Source organism: Capricornis sumatraensis, chromosome 2 (genome assembly GCF_032405125.1).
Source record: "Capricornis sumatraensis isolate serow.1 chromosome 2, serow.2, whole genome shotgun sequence".
NCBI lineage: Eukaryota > Metazoa > Chordata > Mammalia > Artiodactyla > Bovidae > Capricornis > Capricornis sumatraensis.
Genome location: NC_091070.1, coordinates 115,318,897 through 115,334,657, shown reverse-complemented (window position 1 = coordinate 115,334,657; position 15,761 = coordinate 115,318,897). Strand labels below are relative to the sequence as shown.

The 15,761-nt window shown below is 55.9% G+C and overlaps 2 protein-coding genes across 5 annotated transcripts in view; one reads left to right on the top strand and one right to left on the bottom strand.

Moving 5' to 3' along the window:
* Nucleotides 1-658: 658 nt before the first annotated feature.
* LRRC71 (leucine rich repeat containing 71) lies at nt 659-12,508 on the top strand. The gene is made up of 15 exons (XM_068966315.1): nt 659-821; nt 4,728-4,877; nt 5,183-5,308; nt 5,401-5,476; nt 5,713-5,790; nt 7,589-7,657; nt 7,881-8,040; nt 8,126-8,209; nt 8,304-8,393; nt 9,068-9,214; nt 9,419-9,512; nt 9,851-9,939; nt 11,427-11,538; nt 11,899-12,020; nt 12,272-12,508. The coding sequence occupies exons 1-15, from the start codon at nt 659-661 to the stop codon at nt 12,389-12,391; spliced, it is 1,680 nt and encodes a 559-aa protein (XP_068822416.1). The 3' UTR covers nt 12,392-12,508.
* A 1,851-nt stretch (nt 12,509-14,359) lies between these two features.
* Nucleotides 14,360-15,761, bottom strand: part of ARHGEF11 (Rho guanine nucleotide exchange factor 11) — a 110,347-nt gene continuing 108,945 nt past the window's right edge. For all 4 annotated transcript variants that reach the window (XM_068966691.1, XM_068966694.1, XM_068966693.1 and 1 more), the window contains one exon: nt 14,360-15,318. In XM_068966691.1, the coding sequence (XP_068822792.1) occupies nt 15,263-15,318 (56 nt within the window). In that variant the 3' untranslated portion in view covers nt 14,360-15,262. The remainder of the gene's footprint in view (nt 15,319-15,761) is intronic.

Genomic DNA, 15,761 nt, shown 5'->3' with positions numbered 1-15,761 from the left:
CCGTCTCCTTACAGGAGAGGAGGACGGACCCCAGAGACTGGATCTGTCCCTGCCCGGACTCTTTCCGAGGTTCCTCCGACAGCCATGACCCCTAATACGCTGAGTTGACCCCTGGGTCAGTTTCGCGGATGACTTTGGAAGGCTCCTAGCCCGCCCCCCCAGCCCCACCTCTCCGCCCAGATCTTGCCCTAGCCCCGCCCCCTCCTTGGGTCCCGTCGGGTCCAGTCCGGGATCCACTCGTCTCCCTCCTCCACAGCCCCGCCCAGGTTCTTCTCCTTTCTCACCGCGGCCCTCCCGGGCTCCTCTGCTCTTGTGACCCCCTGCCGCCCTGTCGGGCCCACTCTGCCCTGACTCCGCCCTTCCTGGGTGTCCTCCTCCGTGGCTCCGCCCTCCGGGCCCCGCCTCCTACTAGTGACTCTGTGGTGCCCTCTGCCGGCCTCGCGTGCGCTCCGCGGTTGCCCTTTGCCCGCGGGCCGGCCCACCTCGCGCGGTTGTCGTGGAGAGGGACGCGGAGGCGACGCCACCGCAGGCGGGTCCAGCTGGTGCAGGCGGAAGTAGAGACCCCTGATTCAGGCACCTCCAAGGCAAGCCCCACAGGGTCTGGTCCTGCCTCCTCGCCCCCGTGAGGGTCCCCAGAGTCGCTGCGGACGGCAGAGGCATGTCGGGCGAGGCAAGCGCACCACCCGCGACCTCACCCAGGGCCCCGCGTCCCGGGATCCAGAAATCATCGGGTGCAGTGACCAAGAAGGGGGATCGCGGGGCCAAGGAGAAGCCGGCGACCGTCCTGCCGCCGGTGGGTGAGGAGGAGCCCAAAAACCCTGGTACGTTGGTGACGGGGTTGGGGGGTTAGGCCTCTAGGCTTTGGCTCCACGCACTCCCACCAGCCCCTCGTCCCTCGGATTAGCCAGACTGGATGGGGCGTCGTCGTTGTGTCAGGCACTAGCGGGCGAAGTAGTAGTAATATACTACCAAATACTGGCAGATAATAATAGAATTTCTAGTGCTAAGGAGTGCTGTGTGGAAAAGGACTCCACAGGCGGAAGTTCGGTTCAGTTCAGTTCAGTTCAGTTCATTTCGGTCGCTCAGTCGTGTCCGACTCTTTGCGACCCCATGAATCGCAGCAAGCCAGGCCTCCCTGTCCATCACCAACTCTCGGAGTTCACTCAGATTCACGTCCATCGAGTCAGTGATGCCATCCAGCCATCTCATCCTCTGTCGTCCCCTTCTCCTCCTGCCCCTAATCCCTCCCAGCATCAAAGTCTTTTCCAATGAGTCAACCCTTCACATGAGGTGGCCAAAGTACTGGAGTTTCAGCTTTAGCATCATTTCTTCCAGAGAAATCCCAGGGCTGATCTCCTTCAGAATGGAGTTCGGTATGTGAATGTAAATAGCTCCTGGCACGTGGTAAGAGTGTTGTAAGTGGTCACACTATTGGGTGTTCACGTGTTATTAGGCTTGTTTCTTCTCTGTACTGTGGAGTCCTGCCCTGCCTATTGTGAGGAGGCACAATAGAGTTGATGGTGAGAGTATTTTTATAAACTGCAAATTCACTTGTTCACTCAACAAACATACATTGCACACCCATTTCAAGCGCCCTGCTCCATCCTGGGATATGAATCACAGTTTCAGTCCCAGCACAGTTCCTACAACCCAGTTTGGCAGATGTTTGTATTGAACTTGATCTTAAAGAACCCACACTGGTTTGGGATGCTTACAAATAAAATAAGATGTGCCAATTTGTATGAGAGAAGAGGGTCCAGGGAGTGATGGGAAGATGCAGGGGCACTGCCAAGAGTGACTTTGAGTTTTATAGACATTTATTCCAACAATTACTTTTTTGATGTCTGCTCTGTAGCCAGGTCCGATAGAGACAGAATGAGATGGACACAGTCCAGCTGGAATGGAATATACATTCTCTAGGAATCAAACATCATTGGAAAAGTATGCATATGAGTGTGGCTTTTTGTGTTGCAAGTGATAGAACCCCAACCCAAACTAATTATCCACAAAGGGGAATTGATTGGAAGCCTTCTTGATTCAAACCACCACTTTGCATTGAAGACAGACAGGAACTTGCGATCTCTGGACTCACAGAAAAACAACTTGGAGAAAACGCTCTGATATCAGACCTTGGTCAGGTGCCATCTCCTTGTCAGTGCTGGTGGCTGTGGGAGGGGAGCTATAGGAGCTGGAGAAAGAGCATTTTCTAGAAGGAAAAAGAAGACAGTTTAGAATCTCCTATAGATATGAACCCAGCCACATCTCACACACACCCACCCACACACACACACACACCCACATACACACCCCACTCTGGCTGCTGTGTGGGAAATGGAGTAGCAGAGGGAGAGAATGGAGGCAGGGAGATGAGTTACAAGGCATTTTAATAGCCCAGGTGAGGGACAGTTGTAGCTGGAGGAAGGTGATGGGGAGCTGGGTTAGGCTTCTTGGAAAAAGACTTCCATGGTAGAAAAAGAGTAGGTGAAGTAGCGGATGGTGGGGGGAGGGGAAGTGAGGGAGGTAGCAAGAATGATTCCATGTTTCTGTACTGGACGTGGGATGGGTTAAAGGGCCATCCATGGAGACAGGCATGCATGAAGGAAGAACATGTGAGAGATTTCCAAGGGTTGGTGTTGGCTGAGCAGCTGGATGGAAGGGTCTGGAGCAGTGAGATGATGTCAGGTCTGGAGATGTGAATTGGGAGGCGCTGATGTTTGGGTGCATTTAAACCCTGGGAATAAAACAGATTCCCCTGGGAAGGGAGGGAGTGGAGCCAGAGACAGGAAAGGGCTCAGAACCCAGCCTCAGGGATCTTAGAGGAGGAGGAGCTGACAGAGGAGCCAGAGAGGTCAGACAGAAAGGGAGTGATAACAGGACATGGCCACGTGGTCACAGAAGCTTTAGCAGGGGCACTGTGGCAGGGTTCATAGGGCAAAGAGTGAAGGCAGATGCAGGAAGGTTTACAGATTCAGAGAAAACCCCATCTGGTGGCTTCCTTTCAAGAAGCTATGAGGTAAGCTCACAGTGAGCGTGAGGAGGGAGTGTGAGAGGGGAGGAAAGTAGGAGCAAGGCCCTTTCAGGGCTGTGCTGCTCACTGAGTGGCTGCTAGCTGAAGCCCAGATGTGGAATATTTCCATCATCAGGGGCGTGCTGTTCTAGAACGGGGTTCTCGGGTGCTCTCCTTGGCCCATCTTTGGCGTCATCTGTGAACTTGTTAGGGCTTCCCAGGTGGTTCAGTGGGTAAAAAATGCACCTGCCAGTGCAGGAGACACAGAAGACTGGGTTCAATCCCTGGGTCAGGAAGATCCCCTGAAGGAGGGCCTGACAACTCACTCCAGTACTCTTGCCTGGAGAATCCGCATGGACAGAGGAGCCTGGCGGGCTACAGTCCATGGGGTCACAAAGAGTTGGACACACACAGTGAGCTTGTTGGAAATGCAAATTCATGGACTCTGCTTAGACTATGGGATCAGAATCCAGGAGGGATGGGGCTCAGGAAATTCTTAACAGGCTTTCCTGATGATTCTTACAGACAGATGTTAAAGTTTGAGAATCTCTGTTTAGAGAAGATGGTGTGAGTGAAGCAAGGAAGGATGGAGGGGTTCTCCCAGTAGAGAGAGGAGCTTGGGAAAGCAGGCCCCGTGCAGGAGTCGGCCGTACAAGGGGCTTCCCCTCACCTCCCAGTGCCTCCTCTCATTTGCCTTCACCGTGCTGAGCACATAATCTCCCAGTGGCCCACACCCTGCGCGCAGCATCCCCGCTGTCAGCTGCAGGAATTCTCTTCTCTGGGCACAGCCCCTGCAGCCTGTGGCCTGGGTGATGTTGCTGCAGAGTTTCCAGGCTGCCTTTCAGGCTGGCATCAAGCCCACCCTCTGTCTCCAGAGTCTCCCCTTTGCTGGGACACCCCATCCCATCTAAAGGAACCACTTCTTGCTGGGAGGCCCATGTAAGAGCAGAGAATAGCAGGCATCTTTGGGTACTGACACCTCAGGCCTGCAGACCCCTCTGGATGGGAAGTGCTGGGCATCTGCCTGAATTACTACAACTCCTGAACGAGTTAAGATTTCCAAAGCACTTAGAACAGTGTGGGACAGGAGTAGGGGCTCTATCCATGTTTCTTAAATAAAGCCTACCGCCCTGCTTGGCCTCAGCCTGCGCGTCAGGTGGGGGGAGTAGGGGTGGGGGAGTGGGGTGGGGAGATGGAGAGGTCCTTGTGGGTTCCTTCCTTTTCTCACATCAGGCCTGGGCCTCCTTTCCTCGTGTGGCCCTGGGCAGTCCCCACAAGGAAGCAACAGGGGAGGTGGCTGGGCTCGGGAGGCAGAGGTCCCCTCCCCCCAACCCCAGGGAGCGGAGAGCCGGAGTTCTGGAAGCGGCCTTGACCCACGGGGTGGGAGGAGGAGCCGAGGCGCCCGCCTTGTCGACATTCCAAGCCCGTTAGTCCCTTCTTCCAGGTCCCGATTTCCCAGTTTCCTGCCAAGTGTTTTCAGTGTCGGTCTCTAGAACGCATCTTACATATTAAAAATGGCCGTAAGGATGTCTGCCTCTATGGAGGGGCTCCGGGCCGCCCCGAGGCCAGAAGCCCCGCGCAGGCGAGCGTGGGAACGCGGCGCTGGGCTGGGTGGGGCGTCCTCTGGTCTCTGCTGCCCTCTGGTGGCGGCCTTGGGCTCCAGCCGGCGAGCTCCGCGCGGCTCGGCCCTTTCCCGCCCACTCTCGCCCCGCCCCGGCAGAGGAGTACCAGTGCACTGGCATCCTCGAGGTGGATTTCGCTGAGCTCTGCACGCGGTGGGGCTACACGGACTTCCCCAAAGTGGTCACCCGACCCCGCCCGCAGCCGACCTTCGCCCCTTCGGCCTCTACGTCGGAGAAGCCCACAGTAGGTGAGTGACAGCGGAGCCGCCAGGATGTCTGCCAGGGCCACCGCGTCCATCCCCAGCCTCCCATCGCACGGCGGGCGGAACGGCGGGGACGCAGGGCATTGTGCGTGTGACTGAGGGGGGTGGATTTCAAGGGGGTGGGTGGGGAGGCAGGTGTGGGGGGTTTGTTGCTGGGGCTCTCCTGTCTCTCCGTGGGGGCTGTCCCGGCCTCTCTTGCGCCCGTAGGTTGGCCGGATCGTGGCGCCCGGGGCGGTGACTCTATCCTCTCCCTCCTTCCCCGGCTCCTCGCACCCCTCCCTGCCTTCCAGATGACCAGCGGCTGTCGGGGTCCTGCAGCCTCAACAGCCTGGAGAGCAAATACGTGTTCTTCCGGCCCACCATCCAGGTGGAGCTGGAGCCGGAGGACAAGTCCGTGAAGGAAATCTACATTCGCGGTGAGGCCTCCTCCGCGCACTGCCCCTCCCACCCGCCGTCCCCACCCCACCGTACCCCTCCGGCCCGAGGTGCCTTCCTTCTCTCTCCGCAGGTTGGAAGGTTGAGGAGCGGATCCTGGGTATCTTCTCGAAGTGTCTGCCCTCCCTCAGCCAGCTGCAGGCCATCAAGTGAGGGGGCATAGGGGGCATAGGGGTAGGGGACCGGGGCTGCGGAAGGGGCAGGAGGCCAGTGGGGGCGGCAGGCTCCTATGGGAGAAAGAACGGAAGGGGCATGGAAGACCCTGGGGAGTTGAGGGAAGAGGGGAATGAGGAAGGGTGTGGCTGGATTATCACAGCGGCTGGGAAGGACAAATGGGAAGGAGGTGATGCTCCAGCTGCGATTCTGTGCTTTCCACCGTTTCCAGCTTGTGGAAGGTGGGGCTGACTGATAAGACCCTGACTACCTTCATCGCCCTCTTGCCTCTCTGCTCATCCACGCTCAGGTCAGCAGAGGGGAACAGGCAAGCGGGGAGGAGACCTGGGTAGACGGGCTGGCTGGGTGGACGGGCTGGCTGGGTGGTCCAAAGGGAGCAGTTTGGGAACAAGGGGGACAAGTTCCAGCTCCTGTGGCCTGGGCTGGCATCCCTGTGGAAAGAGGGTGCTGCTAGTGTCTGTGGGGGTTCTGAAGTTCCCATCTGACAAGCCGTAGAGTCCCCTTTTCTGTCTACACCAGCACCTAAAGAGCCTACCTTTGGGGCCTTATTTTATCTCCTGTTCATCAGTCCTGCCTCCCTGGTTCCTCACTGCCTGGGCTCTGACGCTGAACCAGGGACTGGCTCTTCTCCTACAGGAACTAGCAGTCCTGTGAGGGAGGGAACAGGGCATAGCAATGAATACTGCAGGGCAGTGTGGGGACTGTAGTGGTGGGTATTTTATGGGAGACATGGAAGGCTGCCTGGAGGAGGCGGTTACTAAGCTGAGCCTTGAAGGAGGAATAGGAAGAGGCCAGGCAGGGAACCGGAAGGGGCATTCCTGTATAGGAGGGAGTCAGAGCCAAGTGTGAAGTAATGACTACAGGCGTGGTTGTTGTGGAAAGAACACAGCTGATCTGGCTGCTCTTTACTGAGGCTCCCCTTGCACCCTTGACTTCTGCTTTACAGACCTTCCCACCATCACTGGCTGGCCTCCCCACTTGTCTTCCGTGGATGGAAGGGATGCTTCTTGAGGGCAGGGCTTTTGTCTCCTTCAGCTGGAGCTCTTTGTTCATTCTATCAGGGTAATTAGAAACAATTTAGCCAGCAAGGAAAAAAAAAAAACAACTATTGACTTCATCTTAATGTGTAAAAATAAGTCAGATCAACATAATAAAATAATAAAAAATAAACGCAATCAGGTTCATATGCTAGATGAGCCAGGCTGAAATGTTGGGCAGATATGAAAGAATTTTTTTTTCCATGGGAGAAATTTTTTAACGGAGAAGTTTACAGCCGTTAGTTCCATGTTTGTTGTGACTTGGAAAAAGACCTCCAACCTGTTAATACTGTTGGAGAAGCCGCTGCCCTGTGGAGGGGTCATGTACTGGGTAACTGTTGCTGTGTAACAAGTTACCACAAATTATAGTGGCTTAAAACAACAAACGTTTATTATCTTACAGTTTCTGTGAGTTAAATCCAGGTGTAGGTTAGCTGGCGCCTTTGGCTCAGGGTCTCAGTGGGGTTGCAGTAAGGCTGTTGGCTGGGGTTGCCGTCATTCTGGGGGGTGCAGGGTGGTGGTGGTGGAGCATCGGGAGCCAAGCTCACTTACATAGCAGCTGATTGGCTGCAGTGCCTCCACTTGTGAGCCTTCCCTAGGTCATCTGGGTGCTCTCACCACCCGGCAGCTAGCACCAGAGAGCACCCCAGCTGGAAACCACAGCCTTTTTGTAACCTAAACTTGAAAGTGACCTCTCATCGCTTTGCCCGTTGCTTATTCATTAGAAGTGAGTCACTAGGTCAGCCACACTCAAGGGGAGAGGGTTACACTGGGGCATGGACACCAAGAAGTGGGGATCACTGGGGTCATCTGAGGGGCTCCTGTACCATCTTAGAGGCTCCTGTCACTAACTCTGGAGAGCAGCCCCTTCACATGGCACACTTCTGGATTTCTAGTCTGGAGAAGGGTCACAGATAATTTCCTGTGTCAGGGAGTTGGGGGGTGGGGCATGTTCCCAAGCTGCTCACCAGAGCCCCACCCTCCCTCTGTCCCCTCCCCTCACCTGGCCTCAGTGGTGTCTCTTGGGTCTCAGATCTCCCCCACCCTCAGGAAGGTGTCTCTGGAGGGGAACCCACTGCCGGAGCAGTCCTACCACAAGCTCATGGCAGCAGACAGCACGTGAGACTCCTTCCCCTCACCCCCTTTCTCTGGGCTCGTCCCCCATCCCCAGTCATCCTTAGTTCCCACCCTGCCTTGTCCCTCTAGCACCTCCCCAAGAACCCTCAGTTCCTCCACCCTCAGACCCGAATGGCCCTCCTCATGCCCCCAAGTTTTCCGAGGTTACCGAACCGCCCAGGATCCCAGATTTCCTGAGACCCGCCTTCTCCCTCCCGTTGCCCAGGATCGCGCATTTGTCTCTGCGGAACAACAACATCGACGACCGCGGGGCGCAGCTCCTGGGTCAGGCTCTGTCTACGCTGCACAGCTGCAACCGGACCCTGGTCTCGCTCAACCTGGGCTTCAACCACATCGGGGACGAGGGCGCGGGCTACATCGCAGATGTGCGTGCGCAGCGGGCAGGGTCCCACGCGAGCTGTGGCGCCTGGGGCCAGCCGGCTGGCTCACTGCCCCTCCCCACCCCTGCAGGGCCTCCGGCTCAATCGCTCCCTGCTCTGGCTGTCCCTGGCCCACAACCGCATCCAGGACAAGGGCGCCCTGAAGCTGGCTGAGGTGGGTGTGCGGGATAGGCGGGGCCAGGGAGAGACCCCCGGCTCCCAGTCCCTGCTCCCCGGATGGCTGATGGCGAGGGGCCGTCCCACCCCAGGTCCTGCGCCCCTTCGAGCTGACACATACCGAGGTGGTGGAGCGCCGGCGCCTCCTGCTGGAGAAAGGTTCGCAGGAGCGCTCGCGATCGGTGAGGAGCGCCCCGAGCCGGAGAGCTGAACAGCTTCCCAGGTCGGCCGCTTTCAGACGGCTGGACGTGTCCTAACCCGTCTTCTCTTCCTGTGTTGTGACCGTTTTTCTCTCCGACCTCAGCACACATCTAACAAAAGTTTGGTCTCTAACCGCAGAGCCACTCCGCTGAGGGCAGAGTGTGTTGGTTAAGAGAAAGGACTAGATTTATAGACCGCGGGGACTTGGAATCTGGCTCATCCATGAAACAGCTTGAGACCTTGGGCGTGTGACTGAACCTCTCGGGGCCCCAGTTTCCTCATCTGTAAAATGGGGATAACTGTGTCTACTTCATAGGATTGTTGAGAGGATTAAATGACTGAATTCAGCTAATGCACTTGGAAAAGTGTCTAGCACTTAGTTTAAAATGTTAGCTAGTTTTCTCCCCTCAGTATGAGTCGAAATGCCTTTCCTACCCTCCCACCCCCAGCCCCAAACTCATCCCAGGATCCCTCTGCTATTTGTCCCCAAAATGCCCCGTAAGAGTCCCAAACAAATTATGTTAGCATTTAGGCAGGGAGATTTGGATGGGGATGCTGCCAGCCTGATTGCCACCCAGGCACGAGGGAAGGGACACTGCCTTCTTCCTCTTCCATCCTCCTCACCCCCCCACCGCCGCCCCATTTGTGAGCACAGCCTTCCACATCTCGGCACGGGGACTCCAAAACAGAGCGTGACAAGAATCAGCTGATGGGGGTCAGCAGTTTTGCACTGGTGGAGAAGGACAAGACGCAGACAGTGAAGACACCCAAGGGTCTGGGCAAGAAAAAGGAGAAGTCGGGGGTAGGTGTGCTGGGTGGGGGCAGCAGTCTTGGGCGCTGGACGAATAGGGGAGGAAGCTTCCCTTGATAAACAAGTGGGGTGGAGGCTGGAAGGCCTTTGAAGGTCCATCTCAGGCCCAGGGTCCTAGTGCCGACCTCTTCCCATATCTGCTTCCCATCCCCCAGAGAGGCAGGACTCTCATCTCTCTTCTTACCTCCTCCACAGGAAGTGGTGAAGAAAGAGGAGAAGTCAGGGCCTGGGCAGTCACCTACACAAGGAACCCCTAAGAAAGAAGACTCCGCAAAGGCAGGCAAGGGGAGTAAGTGCTGGCACCGCCTGCAGGTTGTGGATGAAGGCGCAGCCCTGGGCAGGAGGAGCCGCCTGGCCTGAGCTAGCCTTCTTGTGGATGCTGTTGGAAACCCCAACCAGCCCCACTCACTGCACTCCACACCGGTTCCCTGGGCTGGACCCCTGTGGCTCCGCTCTCGGAGGAGGAATCCCCCGCCCTGCCTGGCTGGAGCCCCCCTCCAGCTCTATTTCTACCGTACCTGAGCCCACAGTGCGAGGAGACCCTTTCCTCGCCCCAGCCTTTCTCTGGGGAAACTGGGTGGTGGCAGAGGTCTGCCCTGTGCATTCTGGCTCCTCTTCCTATTCTAGAAGTAACCATCCCTGAGCAGAAACTAAGCAAGGGAAAGGGGGCCAAGACTGGGAGCAAAGAGAAGCGCAGCATCCTCATGGAGTCTGAGGTAGGCTGGGAGAAGTGGGGTGGGGAGCACGTCCCCGGGGTCCAGGCCCCCAGCCCCTCCTGGGAAGGAGTCTCCAGTCCTGTCCTGTGGCAGCAGCCACTTCACCTGGCATTGTGCCCTCGATCCTGCCTGCTTCCTATCCCAGCCTGGGCTTGCAGGGGGTAACAGAGCTCAGTGCCCCTCGCCTTCTATTAGGAGCCCCATTTTTGATCCTTGCCTCCAGTCTGCTCCCCAGATGCCATCTGTTTGTCTCCACCACACCCACAGTTGCAGAGGGGACAGAGCCCTTTGGCCCTGCCAGCAGCTCCCCGGGGAGGGGCAGGGTGTTTTCCTGGTTGTGGCACTGCCTTCACAGCAACTTGAGACCCTCCCCTTTGCCCTTGCAGCCTCCCTTTTCTCTTTCAACATGGACCAACTTGTCCCTTGCTTTGAAAACCTTCCTGGACTGCTGATTCCGTAGCGCCTGCCCTCCACAGTGGAGTCAGCTGCCCAAGGGCTATGTGCACTTACGCAGTTACACATGGGCTATTGTGCTTTGCTTTACTGCGATTCAGATACTGCATTTTTAAAATTACAAATTGAAGGCTTGTGGCAACCCTGCATTAAGCAAGTGCCATTTTTACCCCCAACAGCCCTTGCTCACTTTGTGTCTCTGGGCTACCTTTCGATACTACTTCTCTCAGTATTTCAGGTTTTTTCCATTATTATTACAGTTGTTATGGTTATCAGTGATCTTTGATATTACTACCCTGCTTCTCTGAAGGCTCAGATGATGGTTAGATTTTTTTTTTTTTAGCAAGGGTATTTTAAAATTAAGGTATATACCTTGCTTTTTTTAGACATAATGCCATTGCACATTTAGACAGTAATATAAACGTAACTTTTATATGCACTGGGAAGCCACTTTATTGGAGCTGAACCCACATCTCCGATGTATGCCTGTGTTCCAAGACCTCCCCACCCTCGGCAGGGAGCAGCTGCTGTTTCTCCCCAGGATTGCATTTCCCTCTCATCCTGCCTTCAGCGCTATCTCCCTGCAGTCCTTTATCCTCATTGATCTCCCTGTTAGAAAATCTTGAACTTGAATGCCAACACTACTTCACACCTCTGCACCTGTTAGCACTTTCCCCTCTTCCTTTCTAAGGACCACACACGACCAAGACGCCAGCTCCCAGGCCATCTCCTGCAGGATAGACTGCTCCCAAGCCTGGCTAGCTGTCCCTCCCGTCTGCCCCGCCCCACCCCCTGCCCAGTTCTGCTTCCCTCTGTCAGCTCCAGCACCATACTGCATTAGTCTCAACTCTCTGGCTTCCCCGCACAGAGCTGCTTCTTGAGGGTATGGGCTTAATTTATCTTTGTATCTCCAGCACTCGGGACAAAGCCTGGACTATAACCGGCCCTCAAAACATGTATGTTGAATGAATGAATGAATGGCCTGTTGACCAGCTCCCCTCTCCTCTGCTGCAATTAGTATTCTGCCTTAGCAGCTGGTTGGGGAAGGTGCTGAGATGGTCAACCCTCTCCTGGAGCCTGTGGAGCACCGCGATGGCAAAGTTTTCATGCCTGGGAACAAGATCCTCTTGCACCTCAATCTTCTCCGTACGTTTGCCAGTGCCCCCTGCTTTCCTCAGGAGGCTGGCTGGTCCCCCGGCGGCCACTAGGTGGCCCCATGGCGCCCCATGGGGCAGAACCTGGTTCTCCAGTGGCTGGGCATCACCTGAAGGCCCTCTTGCGTGGGGCTTTGGGGCGGGGGCGGGTCCGGGCTCTGGGTCAGGCAATTAGAGAGCAGAGAGGAGCAAGATGAAAGACTGAGGGAAGTGAGACAAAAAGGAGAGCTCGGGTGAAGGTCCAGGTCGGGTGTTAGTCTGGGCGAGTGAGCTGGAGGAGCAAGGGGTTAGTAGGGTGTCGGCAAGGAGGTGGTTGGCGCCCTGAGGCCACCTTGTCTACTCCTTCTGCCAGGAAACCGCATCACAGAGGTGGGGCTGGAGGCCTTCCTCACTGTGGTGCAGTACCAGGCGCAATTCGCCAAATCCAAGAGCGCGTCCAAGGGCCCCGTGGGGCTGCTGTGGCTGTCCCTGGCGGTGAGTCCCCATCAACCTCTCCTGCTCTCTGCTCCCAAGGCAGGCCCTGTAGCTTCCCTGTCCTTTAATCACTACACAGCCTTCATCCCTCTCGCCTTGAGATCGGCAGTCAGGCTCCTTTTCGCCTTTCTTTCCATGCCCCCCCCCCCCCCCCGAGCCCCTAACCCACCTTGTCCTAGGAAATGATTTTTCCTCGGATGATTCACCTTCATTGCTTTTGTTAGCTATCAGCATGCCCTTTCTTCTTTCAGAAAAACTGCTTCTCCCCACAATGTCCTACGTACACTATGATCCAGGAGTTGATGCTGCCAAGGGACCCCATCAGTAAATGCAAGCACAAAGAGGAGGAGCCCGTGGCTTCTTCCACCTAGCCCCACCCCCTGCTTTTCCCCAGAGATTCTGGGCCCCGGAAGTGCCTCCTTTCCACGAGTGGGCTGGACCTCCCTGGGGAAAGCTCAGATCATTAACAAGGTCTATTGGTGTACTTCTTTCCTTGAGGTTGTCTGAAAGCTCTGTCCCAGAACTGCTCAGAATATTTAGACTTTATGCCTGTTGAAAGTGTGTTAATATGGCCAGAAATGGCCAAATCGCTTTATGGCTCTGGTGGGGGTTGACCTCAGCCCCTCTGCTTGTGGCGGGCCAGGGGCATTGCTCTCCCACCTCCTTAGGACCTAGTTCTTGCTTGCCCAGCCTACAGTCACCCCCTCCTCCACCACCAGAGGACATGTGATATGCCAGGGTTTGCAGTGTCTCTGGACTTAAGAGGCAGAAGGAAAAGTCTTGGGAGAGCAGCCAACAGGCACAGTGGGAGGGAAGAGTGGGTGGGGCAGAAGCATGGAGCCCAGGCTCCACCATTCCACTTTCTCAGACCCCGTCCCCCTCTGGACTGGTTTGGAGAGGCAAGGGCGCAGCTTGTGAAAGCATGCTGAGCTAGTGCGCTGCTCTGTTTGGAGAGGGTGCCGAGTCCCTCATCACGTCTGTAGCAGAGGCGGAGTGCTGAACATGGACCCTGACAACACTGCCTACTGCCGCCAGCAACCTGAAACCAGAGCCACCCAGACGGTGCCGGGGCAAGAGAGGCAGGGGCCCTGACTGCACCCTTCAGTGCTGCATCCACCGCGATGGCCTGACCATGCCTCCGGAGCCCAGGGCTGGCTTCTGGGGAGCTGACGTTCACTGTTCCGGGAGCTGCCCGAGAAGCGTCCTTCTTCACCTCTGAGCACGTCTAACCTGGTCACATCCTCTCGACCCCCACTCCGCTTTCTGTTGCCTCAACAGAGATCTGCTCTCTGAGGCTCTGTGGCCCCCACAGTCCCCTCTCTGCCTCCAGCCGCCAGCACTGCTGCTTGGCCCCTTGGCAGCTGGCTGCTGAAGGGAGCAGGGTGCAGGAGCAGCTCTTTGAATCTGCAACGCTGAGGACATCACAGGTGCTTGGCGATGACCTGTCATCCCAGCCTCTCCTGTGCGTAGCAGGAGCACTTATCTCAGTTTGAACACTGAGGTAAGTCTGAAGCCTTCTAGAGCTTGCGTGGAGCCTTACAGCCCATGTCCTCATCCCTACACTTTATCAGGAATGGGTCACGTATTCATTCTGATGCCCAACCAGACCGTAAGCTCCTGAGGTCAGCACTCAGCATCATGCTGGGTTTAGGAGGTAAAAAAACAGAGGGGAAAGAGAATCTGTCCCGTAGTCCAACAATGAGAGCGAAGAGAGGAGGTCTGAATGGTTACAGTCCTGGGGGCGTGGCCGTGTCTGACGAGCTGCTTCCGGAGGGTGTCAGAGCCTGCCAGAGGACTCGGACAGCATCTGGCCAGGCCTCTGAGATGACCCTCCCCTGTGTGTTGCCTTTAAAGTCCTAAAGCTCACTGAGGGCAGCCCATGAGGGCTCTTGACTCTGGGACCACTGCTCCTTTGTGTGTGTGTGTTTAAACTGAGATAAGTGTCTTTGTACGTCTTAGCTGTGGGGGCTGTATCACTTGGTTTGCCCAACTTAAGTTCAGGAAGTGCGCCCTGGAGCTTCGGGAGAGAATATGGCAAGGCCTGGGTCTGGGAGCTGCGTTCCATTCCTTCTATCCAATGCTAACCAGTCTCAGAGGGAATAACTACAGTATCTTTGATCACAGTGGTTCCAAGAATCACACACATACCACCACAGTTGAAGAATATTTAACTTTTCTTAAAAAAAAGAAAAAACAAACTTAACCATGAAAGGAAGAAAATAAAAGAGTATACATTATTTTAACAGCAAAACAGTCATTTCCATATCTATATTTTATATATTATATATATATATTTATATATATATATGTATATATACACCTAGCACAGTGTGTATATTCTATTAGTCAGTGGGGGGTGGAGTGGGTGTGGTAATGGGGGCCAAGGCTGTGGTAGCCCCTGGGGATGGTCCTAGGTTAGTTTAGGGACTCCAGCATTCAACCCCCTACCCCCCGTCCTGGGGCCCAGTTTTCAGCTCTGTACCTGATACACTGGTTTTCTACAGGGAGAGGGTGGGGAAGGGTGGACACAGGTGGGGTAAGAAGTTCCCCTGAAGATGAGAAGTCCTGGGAGGGAGGGAGGAGCTCAGCACCGGGCCAAGGAGGCTGGAAGCTGGAGGCCTCAGGGATGGCTCCACCTCTGGGCCCTGATCCTGGAGCTGGGCCGCTAACTAGGAGGCCCAAGTGAACCTCCTGTTCCCTAAGCAGCCCCTCTGTAACTGCCCCCAGTGCTCCAGGATCAGAAACAAAACAGGGTGAAGCTATTTACAATCGCAGAGATACACATACAATACATACATATTTATAGGAGACCAAAGTGACAAAGAGGAGGTGGGGACGCCCACCCCAGCCTGGGGCCCTGCAGAGAAGGGAGGGGAAGGAGAAAGTGCATTTACACCGGAGCTGCCTCCTTACACTCACACTGGCTCGTCTGAGGGCACCCACACATACAGGCGCGCACAAGCACGTGGGGACGAGGGGGCCTTTCAGATGCAGTCTGCATGCTTAGGAGACAGGAGGCCTTGGAGGGGTGGGCTGAAGGGAGGGGGGAAAAGACACTGACACTTGACTCCAATCTGAGCAGACCAAGCAACATGCGGATCTCCCCCAGGGTCTCGGCTGGAGCCTTCTCCTCAACCGCCTCTACCGCGGGCAGGAGGTCTGGGGTCTCCCCACCCTGCGCCCTGCCTCAGGCCAGTCCCTAGCGGAGGAGTGGGGTTGTGAGGACTCAGTGGTTCCGACAGCTACGGTCCTGGGGATGTGGCTGTGTCTGCCGTGCCGTCTTCCATTGGAGTGGGGCCTGTGGGGAGTGGGGACGGCTGTGAGGAGCTGGCCTCCGAGACGGCCCTCCCCCGTGTCTCTCCTGGCCAGTCCTCAGGCCTGTGAGAGCAGCTCTTTAGTGCCATCCTCCCGTGACAGGCGTTCTCCACCAGAAACCTCAGAGTTTCCTGTGGGGCCTGGAAAGGGCTGTCTGCTGAATCCCACTTCTGTTTTGTTTGACCCCAAACCCATGAGTAGGTATGGGTCTGCCTGCCTAGTGGGAGCACAGCCGGGGCCCCAGCCCACAGAATCCGCTTCAGAACCACTTATTAAGGATGGGTTTCGGATGTGAGACTAGGTTCCTCCTGGTTGGTTATCTCCAGAACTCAAGGAGAAAAGAGGGTTCAGTTCCAAGGTTCCCACTTTTAGGGGAGCTTCCTCCTCCTGAAGCTGAGGAAATGAGTGAATGAATTGTATTTGAGG

Excerpts from the sequence above, each read along its gene's own strand:
- LRRC71 (XM_068966315.1), top strand. The coding sequence starts at position 659 with ATGTCGGGCGAGGCAAGCGCACCACCCGCGACCTCACCCAGGGCCCCG. Across the intron at positions 5,309-5,400 it reads GAAGGAAATCTACATTCGCG|GTTGGAAGGTTGAGGAGCGG; the intron begins GTGAGGCCTCCT and ends CTCTCTCCGCAG. Across the intron at positions 9,215-9,418 it reads AGAAAAAGGAGAAGTCGGGG|GAAGTGGTGAAGAAAGAGGA; the intron begins GTAGGTGTGCTG and ends CCTCCTCCACAG.